This window comes from Crotalus tigris, unplaced genomic scaffold, assembly GCF_016545835.1.
Source record: "Crotalus tigris isolate CLP2741 ecotype Arizona unplaced genomic scaffold, ASM1654583v1 scf7180000024462.759394, whole genome shotgun sequence".
In the NCBI taxonomy this organism is placed as follows: domain Eukaryota; kingdom Metazoa; phylum Chordata; class Lepidosauria; order Squamata; family Viperidae; genus Crotalus; species Crotalus tigris.
The window spans coordinates 661,276-678,524 of NW_024100633.1; the positions used below are offsets into that span (position 1 = coordinate 661,276).

General features: G+C 38.1%; 1 protein-coding gene across 1 annotated transcript in view; it reads right to left on the bottom strand.

The window, feature by feature from the left end:
- Positions 1 to 17,249, bottom strand: part of ESPL1 (extra spindle pole bodies like 1, separase) — a 45,533-nt gene that overhangs the window by 15,147 nt on the left and 13,137 nt on the right. The window contains exons 8-18 of the mRNA XM_039332717.1: positions 15,683 to 15,925; positions 14,940 to 15,084; positions 13,152 to 13,296; positions 11,454 to 11,593; positions 9,439 to 9,573; positions 7,424 to 7,543; positions 6,115 to 6,286; positions 4,524 to 4,652; positions 3,117 to 3,273; positions 2,591 to 2,700; positions 269 to 1,419 (exon numbers count right to left, since the gene is read on the bottom strand). Of these exons, the coding sequence (XP_039188651.1) occupies positions 269 to 1,419; positions 2,591 to 2,700; positions 3,117 to 3,273; positions 4,524 to 4,652; positions 6,115 to 6,286; positions 7,424 to 7,543; positions 9,439 to 9,573; positions 11,454 to 11,593; positions 13,152 to 13,296; positions 14,940 to 15,084; positions 15,683 to 15,925 (2,647 nt within the window). The remainder of the gene's footprint in view (positions 1 to 268; positions 1,420 to 2,590; positions 2,701 to 3,116; positions 3,274 to 4,523; positions 4,653 to 6,114; positions 6,287 to 7,423; positions 7,544 to 9,438; positions 9,574 to 11,453; positions 11,594 to 13,151; positions 13,297 to 14,939; positions 15,085 to 15,682; positions 15,926 to 17,249) is intronic.

Consider the following 17,249-nt stretch of genomic DNA (forward strand, 5'->3'; position numbering starts at 1 on the left):
TAATGCATTTGCAATTAGTAACTCTTATATTTTTATCAAGCCAACCTGCAAAAAGCACATACATGATCTATATTTGCATGAAGTAGAAAATCTTTTTTCATCCTTGTATGGAAGAAACTATCTCTAAAACAAGCTTGTATCAAGACATATATATGCACCAGCTAAGCAAAATATCTTTTTGTTTTATTAGAATAACATCTTTATTCATTAGCAAGGTCAAACATCCTTTAATTGCCTAGTACCCCACTCCTTATATTAATTAAGTTACCTTAATTCGGCATTTCATTCTCCTGGTTACTTTGGGAGCTTTTGGAAGTTCAGTGTTCAGTTTTGGAGAGGATTCCTCAAACACCACAAATGGAGCCTTGTGAGTAATGATGGACCTGGCACTTAAGGACAGGTTTTTCTTGGAGACTGGAAGGGATTTTTGTGCTGGGGTACAGAAGGATTCAGTAGGGGGCTTAAGAACAATGAAAGGAGTGTCTGAATCAGAGTCACCAAGGGCAAAGGGGTCATTTGGGTTGATCACAGGCCGAGGTTTGGTCCCTTGGATTCTCTTAGACTTTGATTTTGAGACAAGTCCTGGCTGCTTCTTCGTTCTGCTTTTCCGAGACATTTCATAAACTGTATTGAAAGTCTCTTCTGTTGTTGTTCCCTGCTTGATTTCTTGGTCTCCAGTAAGAGGCAATGGGGACTTCCACGACCAAGTACTACACAGGATGTTTTCTGTATAACTGTCTTGTCTGGAGGTGAGAACAGAAATTGCAGCCACAGCTCTGGCAAGTAGTAGTTGGGCCCTGTAGTATTCAAGTTCAAGCAGTTGAGGCCCCTTGGAGGAAAGAAAGGTCAACCCCTTCTCGAGAAACTGCCAGAGTTTCTTCCCTGGTGTCCTGCTGTTCATGCTTTGCTTTGTCAGTAGCATGTAGGTGTGGGCCACGAGACCATCAAGGAGCCCAATGGTGGATTGACATGGACCAACAACTTTCTTCTCTTCCTGCTGAGATACACTTGCTACCATACGGGCGATCCGCTGAGCCACAGTGGCGCACCGTTGCAGAATGGCCTCAAGGAGATGAAATCCTTCCACTCTATTTCCAAAGGTCAGCTCTCCATCTACAGAGATGATCAGCCAGCGGAGACAGATGGTGGAGAGGAACACATCAGAACATAGCAAACAGCAGCACTTATCTGAGTGGCTCAGGAAGCTGGGCTGTTTCTTCAGCTTTGGCCTCAGTACTGGTGAAGTAGTTAAAGTCTTCTGCACAGGGACTGTATCAATGAATTCAAGGCAGGCTTCTTTCAAGAATGACTGTTCTTCCTCGGGAGACTCCAACTGCAGGCTTTTGGGCTTCCTGCCCTTAGGGCCTCCTTTCTTGGGCTTGATTTTCACCTTCTCCTTTCCTTCTTTGGTTTCAAACACTAGCAACAAAAGAGAAAGGTTCATTTAGTAATTTCTCCCCCTTGTAATGAACTGAACAAAATGAAAATTCTATGACCTTTTGTTAAATGCTTAACACGTTTACTATTATTCTAATGTATTTCCTCCCACTAATCTTGACAGACTAGCAAAGATTCTCCTACTCTAGGGAAGATCTTTTCAGAAACCGACTCTGAGTAGAACTCATTGTCAAAGTTTGTATCAAGAGATGCCTAGCCCAATTATTTGGGCTCCAGATATAGAGAAATACAAAGAGCAATTATGTAAACACCAACGTAGCCCTGAAACAGAGAAGGGAGTGAGGAAAAAAAGTCAAGACTCAACCACATTTAACTTCTTTGGCTAGTCATAAAAAACAAATCATTTCACCAAAAAAACTATGTGTAAGTTCTAAAGAAAGTAAGTTCAGGTCTAAAATCTGAAATGCCAAGCATATGGTCCTAAAAAACTGACCAATGTACCTTTTTTCAGAAATAACTTAAGTAATGAAATGCTGGTGGAAGCAAGACAGAAAAAAAATCTGCCGTTTTTGATCTAACAACTCAGTTTTGTCATGGACAAAACTGTCCCCAGGGGAGTTTTGCTTCCTGGTATTTACTAATGTTGTGAAGATTACTGAAATTTGAGCACAAATCTAAGAAGAGGCTCTCAATTTATTGTTTCATAATTTGACAATGAATCCTGTCCTGCAAATTCTGGATTCCTTTGCACAATATGAGCTGATGGAATATGGCACTGCTCATCAGGAGGGTAACATAACATAGTTCTTCCCTCACCAACACTTGCTCTCTTTTTTTTTAAGCCTTCATTATTCCTGAAACACAGCTTAAATAAATTGCAGTCTGAAATGAAATACAATCTATCGACCTGGAACCTCGGCTGCTCCAAGTAAGACTGAATTTTTAATAGAGTAGTTGATCGACCCATTCAAACCTACATGCTGCTTGCAACAAAAAGCTCTTTGCTCTGCCATGATTTTTGTTGTTTTTAATGCTTTAATGTGTTTAGTTTAATAGTTTTAATATGGTTTTATATGTTGTTTTAACTTTTGATTGGGAACTGCCCAGAGTTGGTTAGAAAATGGGCAGATATTTAAATGTCTTAAGTAAATAAAATAAAATAAATAAGTTCAACCCTGCTTAGATTTATCACCTGTGCCCGATTCAAGAAGAAAGAAGACCTGCTCAAGATCTGAGCCACATAGATCCAGATTGTTGCGCTGGAGCTCCAGCTCACTCTTCAGAACCAGAAAGCGAGCACACCTAAGAAGAAAAGTAAAAAATCACCTGGTTATCCTCTGTAACAAGATGGTATCCTTCATTGTTTCAGTGGGCTTAGTGATCCAGTTAGTCAACATTTCAAATTTTTGCCTTGCAGCTGGAATTCACTAATAGATGCACCCGACCTTACATACACCACCCACAATTCCTTTGAAATCATTCATAGTCCTATTGTTAGCGTTATTCTTGCTGTAATAAGTAATAAGAACAACAGCAACAATAACAAATATAATGTTTTATGAATCCCAATATATTTTAAATGATTAGTTCTATATGTCAAGATAAACCGGGAACTCAGAAATCCTCTATGTTTTAGTGAAGGGTTAGAAGTTCATTTTCATTCAAAGTCTGTAATTTCCATAATTCTGCCTCTTTTGTTTTATCTGCATGTTTCTTACCATCGAATGGATTGCACCTTCATGGAAATTTTGAGTGTTTCCAGGCAGAAAGCTTTGGCTTCACTTACAGTCTCAATCTTGCTGAGGAGAGACACAAAACGCTCTGAACAAACAAACATATCTGCCAGCACTTGCCATTTCTGCACCAGGTTATCACCTGAGAAGGAAGAGAGAAACAAAAAGGGAAGGGAAAGGAAACACTCTAGAGCAGTGGTTCTCAACCTGTGGGTCGAGACCCCATTTGGGTCGAATGACCATTTCACGGGGGGTCGCCAAACAATGCAGTCCGCCATTTTTTCCCCTTTTCCTTAGCTGTGCTACTCCCTTTTATTCTATTGGCTTTTGAAAGCCAATAGAATAGACTCTCTTGAATAGAGTCTAATTCTATTGGCTTTCAAAAGCCAATAGGAATTGTCCAGGCTGTCTCTGCCCTGCTGAGCCCACCAAAAGTCCCATTCTGCAAACGGTGCTGCACCAGTTGAGTAGTCCTCGACTTACGACCGGTTGAGTAGTCCTCGACTTACGACCGGTTGGGGGGTCGCGGCATTAAAAAGGTTGAGAACCACTGCTTTAGGTGGGGGTAGCAAAGATGAGCATAAGCTGAGATATTAAGTGGTTCTGTTGGTGAAAAATATAAAGCATTCTGGAACATGAGCAAAATCCCCCTTAGCTCACAATTGGGTCACATAATACTCATTTTTGAAATTCCATAAAGTCTCTTCCAATCATTATCAAAAATAAGTTGTTTATGCCATTTTGAAGCCAAAATATGTTATAATTATGGTACATACTTTGCAGATAGATAGGTTAACATACTAAATGAAACTCCAAAACCACCAAACCTTTCCCCAAAGCTAGGAAAAAGAGAGGAAATAGTTGCCTGGATATGTACAGTCCTTCCACTTTGCATCATCTCCAAACCTACTCTGGTATTTATTTTTCCCTAAATGTTAAGTTTACACAATAATTATTGGTTTAACCAAAACAGACATACAAGGCAATTACTAACTATAAAGTAATCGTAGTTAAATGTGAAACAGGGCAGGCTCCCTCTGCAATATAGTGGTACCTTGATTTTTCATCATGACTTTTCAGATTTCTAAAAATTAGGTGAGCATTACCCACATATTCTTAAGCCTACTTTTTTAAATTTGCAAACTTAGTAGAGCAAATGAGCAAGAGAACAAAGAAGCAAGCAATGTGATTGTCGACCCTTTCTTTAAATCTTTAGAAAAGGGAATTTCATCACTAAGGAGTTGCCAAATGTACAGTATACAAAAATATTTTTTCAGTCTTTATACTATGCAAATTTAATTAGAAAATCATAGATAGCTAATAGTTTCAAGATCACAGGCTTTTAGCCACAGCGAGAGTTCTTATACACATAGAAAAACAATAATAATTTACCATGATCGATAAACGGATGTTCAAGAGACTCTTTTGTTGATGCGTCACTGGTAATGAGTGAAAAGGTCAAGAGGATGCTACGGTACAGTCTGTGTGCATCACTTAGAGCCATTTCAGGCGTCTTCCATCCTGCATGGTAGAAGAGAAAAATATTACATTCTTCAAACACCGTGGCTTTGAGAAACTTTTCTCAAGAAATCCATGTAATGGGATCTCTGTGTTATTGATATTTCTGAGGAGTGTTATAAGTATTGTTGAGGACCATTATTCCCAACCTGTGGCTTAGGACCATAGCTGCAGACACTCTTTAATTTCTGCATACACTAAAATTAAGAACACAACTTAAATAAAAAAAATCCCACAAGACTATTCTTCCTTTTAGTAATTTATTTAATTTATATTTTATTTGGGAGAACAGTGTCTGCCTTTAGATCATAACATACAACACTGTCTACAGGTACATATAAAATCCACACATTAAACCTTAGTCACAAGAATGCAACTTACAATGTTTTCCAAGATTACACATTTAAGAAATAAGCTAGTTTTCATAGCAGTAAATCCACCACTACATAGTTTTCCAACCTTCTGAGGATCAAAAAGGCCATTCAATGAAACAGTGAAGCATTCCAGAAGCATTATTTTTTTGGAACGTTATGGGAAAGAATGAAATTATTTGTAAACCCCTTCCCAAATACCCCAATTTTTAACATTTGATGGATGACAATGGGAGCTGAAAGCTTCCAGGAGACAAGACCCATTTTTTACTCTTTAATCATCTATCTTCCCCTGCAAGATGAAGAGAAGGACGAGGGGGGACATGATAGCAGTATTCCAATATCTCAGGGGCTGCCACAAAGAAGAGGGAGTCAAGCTATTCTCCAAAGCGCCTGAAGGCAGGACAAGAAGCAACGGATGGAAACTAATCAAGGAGAGAAGTAACCTAGAACTAAGGAGAAACTTCCTGACAGTTAGAACAATTAACCAGTGGAACAACCTCCCTCCAGAAGTGGTGAATGCTCCAACACTGGAAGTTTTTAAGAAGAAACTGGACAGCCATTTGTCCAAAATGGTATAGGGTTACCTGCCTGAGCAGGGGGTTGGACTTGATGACCTCCAAGGTCCCGTCCAACTTTATTATTATTATTATCGCACAGTCAGCCAGATGTTCAGACTGGATTTGGCATTTTGTCTACCTATCGAGTCCTTACCAAGGACCTGGGATAGGCAGATGTGGATGTTTGATGGTATAACAGATATTGTCGCAAGATGGAAGCAGTTATTATTATTATTACTATTATTATTACTACTACTAGTATTATTATTATTATTAATGCAGCTGCTCTAAGAACATAGAGCAGTCATCTATAATTCTGCTTTTGCTCCATATGCTCTAGGTTTGAAAGTCAGTTCTCTAGGTTTGGAAGTCAGCTTCTGAACCAATTGAGGAACTTAAAAACCATAGGGTAAAACTTTCTCCCATAGGATGGATTGCACTGCCATTTTACAGAGTGCTTCAGGTTCTTTACCTATAAAGTATGAAGCATATTGCATATGAAAGAAAAAAGGGAACACAGATTTTCACACTCACCTAGAAAAGAGAGCTTTTGCCGGAGTGTCAGTGGGAGAATGGAAGAAGGTAGGATAAGATAAGCAGCAGTTAGCTGGAGAGCACTGGCTCGCAGCAGATACCAGACCTTGGAGGATCTTTGCAAAGCTGGATTTTGAAGGATTTCTACTAATAGATTGAGGCCTTCTTCAATCTGTTCATCAATAGAAAAGAGGAAGAAACATCAGTTGCTAAGAAGGTTGTTCTCCATTCTAGCCATCTGTTTTCAGTAATTCATTGTTCAGATTGCAGGTGATTTGCCAACTCCAGAGAAATTTCTTGAGAATCCACAAAGTGCAGATTGTATCCAATATTTGTTAGTAGAATAAATAAGAAAGGGGACTGGGTCAATTTCTTGCTTTCTGCAATAGTTTGCTTCCCAGAAAGTTGGTCACTTGGGGCCTTTGAAGTGCCAAGCTCATGGTGCCATAAGGAACTTGGTTCCTTATTTTTCTACTAAGCCAGATGGCTCTCTTCTACACCAGTTCTATCATCCAGTGAACGATACTTCTTGTTATTCAGGAGGAAAACCTTATATATCATTGCCGGCTTGAAAATATTTTTAATAATCTTTTCATAAAAGTATGCCAACAATCTTTCTAAAGGATAAAATGTTAAAAATAGAATAACGTGACCGTGAAAATACTAACAAGATTTACTAACAATTATCACTAAATTTACAATTACAAGCTTACGATGACTACTGTACAGTCCTAAAGAATAATGGTTTTTTCATGATTTAACTTGTAGTTGTTACTGCACAAAAATTCCAAGTATCCTTCACCTCTGCTCAAGCCACTGGGAGGTAGTTCAGCAGCATCTGTAGGGACAGGGTGCACCATTTGTGGTAGAATTATGGTCATTCTAGGTATGGAAGGTGCCACTGCTATTTGTTGTATAGGGAGTCAATTGGGTATTGTATATCTTGAAGACAACCAGTTGATAGTCTAGCTATGACGAATCTCCTTGCCATAAGCATAGGTGAAGAAGTAGTATCTAGGCAAGAAGGTTAACTAAACAAGGTTAACTAACTTTCGATAGCAGAGCCAAATAGTAACTATTACAACAGCTTCCCTTTGTGACTCTACAGAAGCAAGATATCCATGTTGCTTTCTAGTATGCCATATGAGATACAACTAGAATCAATGACTATCCTTGACTAGAGGTGAACTCAGCCAATCGAGAAGGCTAGATCTAACATAGATGAAGGCCAAGGTACTTTAACAACATTTTTTTTAGCACACCAGCTTATTAATCCAACACATATAAAAAGGCATTCTACTGCAAATACCTTGCAGTTTGCTAAATACAGCTTGCTATGGAGCACAGCCAATGTCTGATTCATCAGCGAGTAGGAGCTACTATTTCCATCCACATTTTTCAGGCATAGTTCAGCTTCCCTTAAAAGAGTCTAAAAGAAAAGAGGAAAAAGGACATTTTCGGAACAGGTAGCCCACTAGCATTTAATAAGAGAATGTAGCTAATGATTGAGTATTAGCAATTCATCTCAACAGCCTAAAGCAGGAGTGTCAAACTGCCAACCCATGGGCCGGATACATCATTAGGAAACCACGCCCACCCCGTTGCTGGCAATGGGGAAAAACTTCTGATATGTCGCGCGACATCACGAGTTTGACGTTAAAGTTGTGAAAAATCCTTTAAAAGGAGGAGACTGCTCCTCCATATACTGTACCTTCCCCTCTAGAATGTAAGGAAGACTTTTCCTCTCGAGAAGCTTATATAATAGAAGCAAAGGTGATGCTACAACATGCTCTACGTGGTCCTGCCTTTGAAGACACCCTCCAGAAGCTTCAACTGGTCCACAATGCAGTGGCACGAGCAGTAATGGGCATGTCTTGGTATGTACATGTAACGCCTATATGCTTTGCAAGCTGCACTGGTTGTCAATTTGCTTCCAGGTGTGATTCAGAGTGCCACCTATAAACCCTTACATAGAATAGAACCTTGTTTCTTAAGACAACCTGCTTTCTATAGCATTTGCCCAGTCAATCCAATCTGGGTTTCGGTGTGCTCTGGGTTTCTTAATTAAACATCATGATCTCTCAGGATCAGGAACTGCAGCTGCCCTCTGGAATGAGGTTCCCTATGAAATCTGGATGGCCTCCACTCTACTTTTGCTCAGAAGAGCAAACAGGACCTAACTCTCCACCAGGCCTTTGGCAAGGAAGAATGAGACCTTTTGCTTGATTCCACTTACCGTCTTTTATTTTTTACATCTTACTGATTATATTTTAATTTCTTTGTTGATTGTTATGAACCACTCAGGGTCATTGGGAGACATTTGGCAATCTATTGCTTTCATGGCTGTCCTAGTTTAATATGAACAAACAAAATCCAGCATTTATAGTCTACTTTCCTTCTTCTTATTCCTCCCTCCATGAAAGACAGGAAAGATTCCTTTATGTCTTCTGAATCTGGATTTTCGCTATGCTATGATTTTTTTTTTACACTTTCAATGTTATTTTGTACTATTTAAAAAAAATAAACAGTAAACCAGCATGTGATAACATCAGGAGAAATCCATTAAACTCCATGTTTGTTATACTGGTGGTCATTTTAGCAAACTATGTATTTTGAGTGCATAAAGTTCAAGATCCAATTCCAGAATTCTCCTGTTGCTGAATTGTAGTTGTATGCAGACCTAAGTGAACCAACAGAATAATAATGGGCTGAATATCTATGGAGATTCTCTGACATCCAGGTTATGGTTTTCCCAAAGGTGCTTTTTCAAGAAACAACTGGACTTTCTTGTTTTTCTTTGAAGATGTTTCGCTTCTCATCCAAAAGAGAGCTTCTTCAGCTCTGGCTGGATGATAGGGAATGCTTGCAAAGAGCTGGTCATTTGCATTCTTTTAGAGAGTTGTTGAGGCCATTTGGAAGTTTACCTGTGTCTTCAGAGTCACCTGAGTAGTGCAAAGGTGTGTGGAGCTTTCTAGGCTGCAGGATGTTTTTTGCTTGTGTCGTTTCAGTCAAAGACAGGTGCAGGCAGTTGGGGATGAGTCTGTGTTGTATGCATCTCAAACTGAAATGCAAATAGTTCCTGTAGTCTGCAATGTTTTCTGGAAATCCATTTATATTCTGCAAGGAATATAAATCCTTCCATTCCCCACCATCCGTCAGAGCGGAAGAAGCTTCTTGGATGAGAAGCGAAATGTCTTCAAAGAAAAACAAGAAAGTCCAGTTGCCTCCTGAAAATGCACCTTTGGGACATAACAATAGGCTATAAACAAAGATATGGCCTTGTGATGTGCCCATATTTGTGTTGTGACCACACCTCATACTCACCTCAGCATAACTGGGACACTCCAGCTGGAGAAGGAGCTTAACTATTTGGCACAAGGCACTGGTTTTCCCAACAAAATCTTTAAGTGCATCACAAAGAGCTGTTATGAGGAAGAAGCTCTCTATAGCCTCTAGTGGCTGCAAAATAAAAGCAGAATAAAACATTTAGATATATAACTTTGAAGGAGAGGGTAGAAGAGGAAATGTAGAGGATGATAATATGATATGTGGAATAGAGATGACCAGCTATAACATTCTGGAAAAATCTGATGGCCCAAACCTGTTCCTGTAGAACTGAGGTACTGTAGTAAAAGTTGCCAATGTTTAAACAGAAAGATGGTCCTGGATTCATAAACTAAAACAATATGCAGTTTGGAAATTATTACTGGAGTTGAATAATCTACTCTTCCCTTTTCTCCCTGAACAGGAAACAAACCGAAGCTGCAAGCCTGATTATTCAACCAGTGCATAAGCTTACAAAGCATACAGTGTATCGCTGGAGACTCTCATTTCACTAAAACTGAACAAAAACTGAAACTGTACTTTATTAACAATTTTATGGCCATTATCTTTCAAATAAAGCTGCCATAGCCATTGACCACCAGCTGGCTAACTACTTTGCTTTCTTTCTGATTGGAAAAAAAACTTTCAAATATAAACCTGGACAAAACAGAAATCATAAAGAGAACTATCATACATACTGCGTATCATATTTTATTCCACTGCAAGAATTCATTCAAAATGCTGATTCAACATTTTGGAAAGGTGTTCCATTTTAAAATAAATATGTATGATGGTACTTTCTTTGAGAAAGCTGCATCACCTATTTTTTCTATTGTTCCTGCACTGAAAATTATAGAAGTACAAGAAAAAGGAACAGTAGCAAGAAACTGGAAAACCGTAATTCTAAGCATCCGCTACTCACTTTTACAGGGCTTTAAAACCTTTATGACTAATGTTTCCACAGCGTTTTTAAAAAACATGAATATACTGATAGACTACAATTAAAAAAAAACTCATGGAATGCTACAGAAATTCAAGACATTTTTATTTTAAAAAGCCTGGAGATCAAGAGGAGCTACTTAGAGATGCCACATTGCCAATTAGCATCCTTTTATGACAGCCAGTGGGTGAAAAAGTAGAGGTGGATGCTACAAATAAAACTACAGGTAATCCTTGTTTCGCAACTGCCTTGTTTGCAAATACAGTGGTAATAAACAATAGTAAAAAATAATTTTCTGATCAATACCTGCATTTATGCCCAAATTTTTCTGCCTGACAACAATGTTTGCTGAAGAGTAACAAACATGTCGCTTAACGGCCATTTCGCCAAAACCAATTGGAGTTGCTTAAATGAGGACTACCTGTATTTCATTAATATACTTCATCAAACCCCTTTGTACATTTTGACTTAGTTCTTGCAACCAGCATTAATATTTCCACCATGCATACATTTGGGAAACCTGCAGGGCTTCAACTGTTCTCCTATTTATAATTCCCAGTCCTTCCCCACTAATTATGCTGGAAGGCCAAGGATTCTCCACTCCTTCACTAGCCTAGCAATTCATATCATGGTTAAAATCAATGATGTTTTTTAGAGCACCTCAATCCAACAACATTCCAACTTGATTATTATAACTAAGCAAAATAGTTAATCTTGCTTAGAAATTTTCTACTGGCTATAACACTGCATGCTTGAGAACAAAACAGGAGGTTGTTAGTTACTATAAGCAGCAACAGTTGAAGGCCACTCTTTCTCTTATAATCTGATTGGGAAGAGAGTTAACATTTGTAGTTAGAAGAGCAGAAAAGATACATCATATTTGTGAGGTGTATAAACAATTGTCATCTCTCATCTTCTCTAATTCCTGAGGCACTTTACATAGGTATCCCAGAGAGGCAAGAGAATTTGGAATAGGAAGGAAAGAAAAAAAAAAAGAGCAAGCCTCAAGGAAACTAAAGAAGCAAAATCAGGTTATACAAAATTCCCAGAACAGAATGTCCAGCATTTAATATACCTTCCCCATCATTCTGTATAAAGCTGCCATGATATGCAGGGATGCTGCTGTCTGCTCAATGCTCCGTACTGCTGGGGTCCTGCCTTTTGATAGGAGCTGTTTCCATAAGGCCAGGGCATCATCCAAACATCTGGATTGCACTAGAAAGAAAGCAAAAGGTTAGTCAAAGACAGTTTGCAAATCTAATAGGATTATTTTAGCTCAATTCTGCCTTCAGCCTATATAGGACCCAGTCTACCTTCAAGAGTATATTATTATTAAAACATGTCCCATCTGAACAGAAGAGAAATTGTTTTGAAAGAGACCGAGTCATGTCTGATATCGATTACAATTCTATCCCCAAATTTTGGTAAAGTAGTCTAAGGAGATGAAAGCTTGGAACAATTACAAGACTATATTTGCTTTTTGCTAATCAAGTAATGACAAGTTAGGTGCCAGAATATGCGCATTTCTACAAACAGCCAGACCAAATCCTACTTTTATCTTTTTGAGGAGCTCATCTGCTGCATCCTAAGCAATCTGAGAAAGAACAGGTAAAATCATTCCCTGAGCAGCATAGAACTGCTGAAGACCTTTGCCTAATGTCCTCAGCTGCAAGACACAGGCAAGCAAGATATATGTCCACTATACACAGCTTGAAGTTCAATTATTTTGGGTGTTTTCCAACCTGTTGTCTTTCAGATGGATAAAAACACCGGTGTAGTAACAAACTCTCTTTTAATAGCCTTGTGTAAGGTAACGGGGTTAACAACTGAAGCAATGTACTTATTATGGCATGGAATGCTGTTCCTTGGCAAATGCCCTGAATCTGCAGTATCAAACACCTTTCTTTTTTTAAAAAAAAAAAAAAAAGTTGTGTTTGTTGTTATTGTTGCTACAAGTTATGTGCTTTTATAGTATGCTCATTTGTTTTTAATTCTTTCCAACAAAATAACTCCTATAAAGAGAAAAAACTGAAATTAAGAAATGAAATAATTGTAATATTGTGTAAACTGGTAGAACTTGGTTATGGAGCCTAGATTTAGACTTCCTGTTTGCTATTTAAGTGTTTCCAATAGAAAATTTCCCAAGCAAGATTAACTATTTTGCTTAGTTATAAAGGTTCAGAATGATATTAAATTGAAGTGCTCTAAAAAGCATCACTGATTTTAATCTTGACAGGATATGGAAAGTTGTTGTAATTACAGTACTTAAAAGTAACACAAACTAGAGAAATAAGAGAATGGAAAAAAAGAATTAAAGAAAAAAGAATAAAGTAAAAAGACATTTATGAAGAAGTGATTTCTAATCTTCATCACAACAAATACAAACAATTTAATAACTCTTCATACTTTATTAACTTAAAAAGTTATCTCTTGATTCAATATTTAATCCCTTATTTATAAGCAAATCTATAAAATATCAACTTTTCAATCCTGGTATCAGCAAAAAGTCCATAAAGGGTTCCCAGACTATTACAAAATAATGTCTTATCTTAACTTTGAGCAAATAATAAACCAATAAGGGGATGATTCCATGTGCTCGCTCGCAGCTTGCACAGCCTGGTTCCCAACAGGCTGCGTTCTGGGACCGGCCCTGCTTTATGACAGTTTTCAAACTAAAATGGAAAATTGTATTTGGTAAAGTAATCCAAGATGATTAATGTCTCTTTCAATTTAGCAGTTCCCTTCAGTCCAATAGCAATATAAATATCCTCACCAGAATCTGCACATAGATTAAATGCAATGCCAAGATACAGGAACTTGTCATCATGGGATTTATCCTCATAAGTGAGATCATTGGTTTCAAAGCTCTGAAGAACTTTTGTGTCAGTATTTCTGGTTCTCTGCTCTTGCTTGATACTCTGTTTGAGAGAGGAGAATTAACATTAAACGCACCAAGTATTGCAAACAGCATACTTAGTATGTAAGTAAGCCAGATAGTATGTAAGCCAGACAGTGTTCTTACTGTCCATGTTCCATTCCTCTATGTCCCTTATGCCACAATTTTAGATAAGAGAACTTCAAAACTATCTGAGAGAGATTTCATTGAGCCCATCTTGCAATATGCATTATTTTATATGATAGTGGGGATTTCAAGTAACCACCTGTAAATGAACTCTTGAGGTATATCATTTCCTACCATCAATTAATACAAAATAACAATGTAGTGGTTAGTCTGCTTTTAATGGTGGTGGTTATTGTTATTATGGTTGGTCACACAGTCAGCCAGATGTTTAAATTGGATTTGGCATTTTTATACATCTATTGAGTCCTTCCCAAGAACCTGGGATAGGCAGCTGTCATAGGTTCTCACAGCCTCCTGCTTTCTAGGCCAGCAGCTGAACCCACTACACCATGGGTGTCAAACTCGCCACATCACATGATGTGTCGCGACGTATCGAGACTCTTTTTGCATTGCCGGCAATGGGGTGGGCGTGGCTTTGGTATGATGAAACCAGCCCACAGGCCAGCAGTTTGACACCTCTGCACTACAGCAAGTTATTCTTTTCATCCTTTAACAAACTTTTAGAGTTTAGACCATTACTATATATATGATTTTGGTACCATAGAAACAAGTTCTTACACTGACCATTGAAACAGTTCAACGTTTACAGAAGATGGAAAACAGCTCTGGGGACAGCATATACCCCTTGCATGGAGCATGTACGTATTATTGTAATCAACATTTCCAATCATGAAAGGTTAAGCAATGGTGTATAACACCTTTGCTGAAATCCTTGGCGAACTGTGCTAGTTTGAAAGCTAGCCAGTAAACAAGTTGCCAGGCCTTTAAATGACCTATTCTAATCTCACTGGGCTCTTTGCTTTATGATTTCTTATACTGATAGTCCTCGACCATAACTGAGCCCAGAATTATGGTCATAAGTCATGCTTGTCGTTAAGCAGGTCACCATGTGACACTGTTCAATTTTAACAATCTGTTTTGCAGAGGATATTTGGTGAATGCTGCAGTTATTAAACATACACTGTGACTGTTAAGCAAACCCCTTTAGCCAATGGGTGTTTTTTGCCAGAAACCAGACGTAAATGCCAGGTTTTGGCAAAAAGTTATAAATTGTGGCCATGTGATCGCAGGACACTGCAAATAGTCATAAATGCAGTCTGGTTGCCATGTGCCCAAAATGTGATCACATGACTGTGGGGGAAAATCAAAATTTGGAAACCTGATTTTAAGTATCTCTGGGGAACTCTGAATGATCACTGACTGTAGCTGCTTCTAAAAGATTATCACTGTTTCCTGTTATATAATGTATATTGGATTTGTATATTTTGGGATAACCTTAAATTATATTGTCACTTAATACTAGTGATATAGTGAAGTAAATAATTCTGCATTCTCATTTTTAATTAAATAAGCAAAGATTATGTTCCTTCCAGTGGCTTTATTAGCTATTTTAGTTCCTCTTCTCTGTGGAGTACAGAATACACACAAATTAGTATTTAGCTGTTTGAGTTCTATGCTATTTTGCTTTTAGTCACATACCTCATGCATTTTGTCCTCAACTGTGCAGATATAAAGCCAGAGTAAAGCCTGGGCCTTATCATCCTGGAGCTGTTCCTCATTCTGTGGGCTCTTTGGCACATATTCTAACAACTGCAGGGCTTCATTTATAGAGTCCAGAGCAGAACTACAAGAGAGAAGACCTACATTTAACAATCATTTCAGACATAATTACAGACAATTGCTGAGAATTCTTTTTGTAATTGGATTCTCATATGCTCAGAAAACATAAATGATACAGTCAGAAGATTGCTTGTTCATTTCTAATTAGCTTAGCCAACATTCTCATCAGTTCTAGATTATATCTACATCATCCAATCCTTATATAAATAACTGATAAAATCCTTCTCCCTTTTTTCATTAGAAATTCAAGTACTTTTGTCAGAAAGTATGGCAACAGCAGCACTTAAAATATGCAAGGGTCCAGTACCCTAATTATTAGTATATTTGAAGTGGCAACGGATCCTAACATTTATCAGTAGCATCAGTCAGCAATCCTTTGTTAGCAAGCAAGGTTGATTCTCTCCCAACTCATCTCCAGTCCTGCACTTAAAAGTCCACAGTCCACCAGCGAAAACACAAAACCAAGAGAAGACAGGATACGAGAAACAAGACACTGCAGCTCTGGCAGTTTTTAAAACTGAGCAACACTTCAATGAAGAGGTATCCAAAGTAGAACTTGAGGTAAATTATAAAGCTATCATCAAATCATACTAAATACTCACCATTCTGTCTGCTCATTATAATCATGATAACACAGCACCTGTGCCAATTCTACTAGAATAAAAGCTCTTTCATGGACCCATTGGCTGCCTTCTGAACATATATCTAGGAGGTCACAGATCACATTGAAACGCTCTTGGCCAGTGTCAACTCGCACAGTTTTGTATGTCTTTAGTTCCTCCAACAGGACTTTCACAAGGATCTCATCATCTAAGTGATACTCTTCAAGACTTTCCTTCAGAGTCCTATAATGAATATAGAAACCAAACGAAAATAGAAATTAGAAAAGGTGTAAAAAGCAAAGACATTCAGTTTCTGCCAACTGCACAGTTACACTGCTTCACACAGCATTTTGAGGGCCTCATGTTATAAATGGGCAGGGATACTCGTTTCACTGTAAAACAGGGCCCTTTTGTGACTTGTGGATTTCAACTCTCAGAATTCCTCAGCCAGCATGCCTGGCTGAGGAATTCTGGGAGTTGAAGTCTACTAGTCATAAAAGGGCCACATTTGAAGATCCCTGCTGTAAAATATTTTTTTGTCTGTTTGGTTTGTTTTATGGATTTTTTTACAAGTTATTTTTTTAAGATACAAGCTTTCTTCATCAAGAGAGTGCTTTAAAACTGATATTTTTCAGTATCAGCTTTTTCAACTGATAAAAAGTTTCAGTTTGGGGTCCCCTCCTATAGTCACAGAAGATAGCAGTGACTAGCCAATCTTGGCAGACTTTGAAAAAGCCAAACAGACTTGGATTTCACTAGTACTTTGAGGGAAAGCCCTCAGAGAAACATAGGATTATAGGTTACACTGATGTTCCAGAAATTGACAACTACGACTCACTCTTGAACTCTTGCCTAGAGGTTTATAAAATAACAGACTGAGTTTGCTTCATATTCAAAAGGACAGATTCAGACACAGAAGAGGTTATGACATGCAAAATAATCCTAAAGTCATACTCCTATGGTACTAATAATTAATGCTGCAATTTTCTCTTATTTAATTTTTGAAGACAAAAGAAAAGCTTCACTCTATGACCAGGTGGATAAGCATGTGTGGACTGCGGAAAGGCAATATTTATTTATCCAGTTTTGAGGTTGCCTGACTCTTTAATGATTCTGGGTAGCTACAGAAAAAAAAAAAACAGTACATATAAGAAATCACAGGAAGAAGAAAACTTGGGAAGACTAGATGATAGAAGGCAAGAAAGTAATGAAAAGAGATGATTTGCAAGTGTTGGAGAAGTAAGGGAATTCAGAGGATGTGAATACAGAAAGTGGCAAGAAAGAGGAGTCTGGAAGGGAAATGGGAAAGGCAAGAAAAATGTGATGAAAGTCTTGGGAATCAATTGCAAGGAGGCATTTGACACTGCATTAGACCACCTGTCCCATGTTCCCACTTCTTGCTCTTTTGATGCAAAAAACAATCAGTTCTGAACATTCTATTGTTAAAAAAGTAGAGGGAAGGGATCTTCTTCCACCAAACGTGAATTCATTTGCATGGCTCTCTACCCACAACAAATAGAAAGAATAGTCTACTCTTAAGTAGCCTTATTAAATAGCAATCCACCAT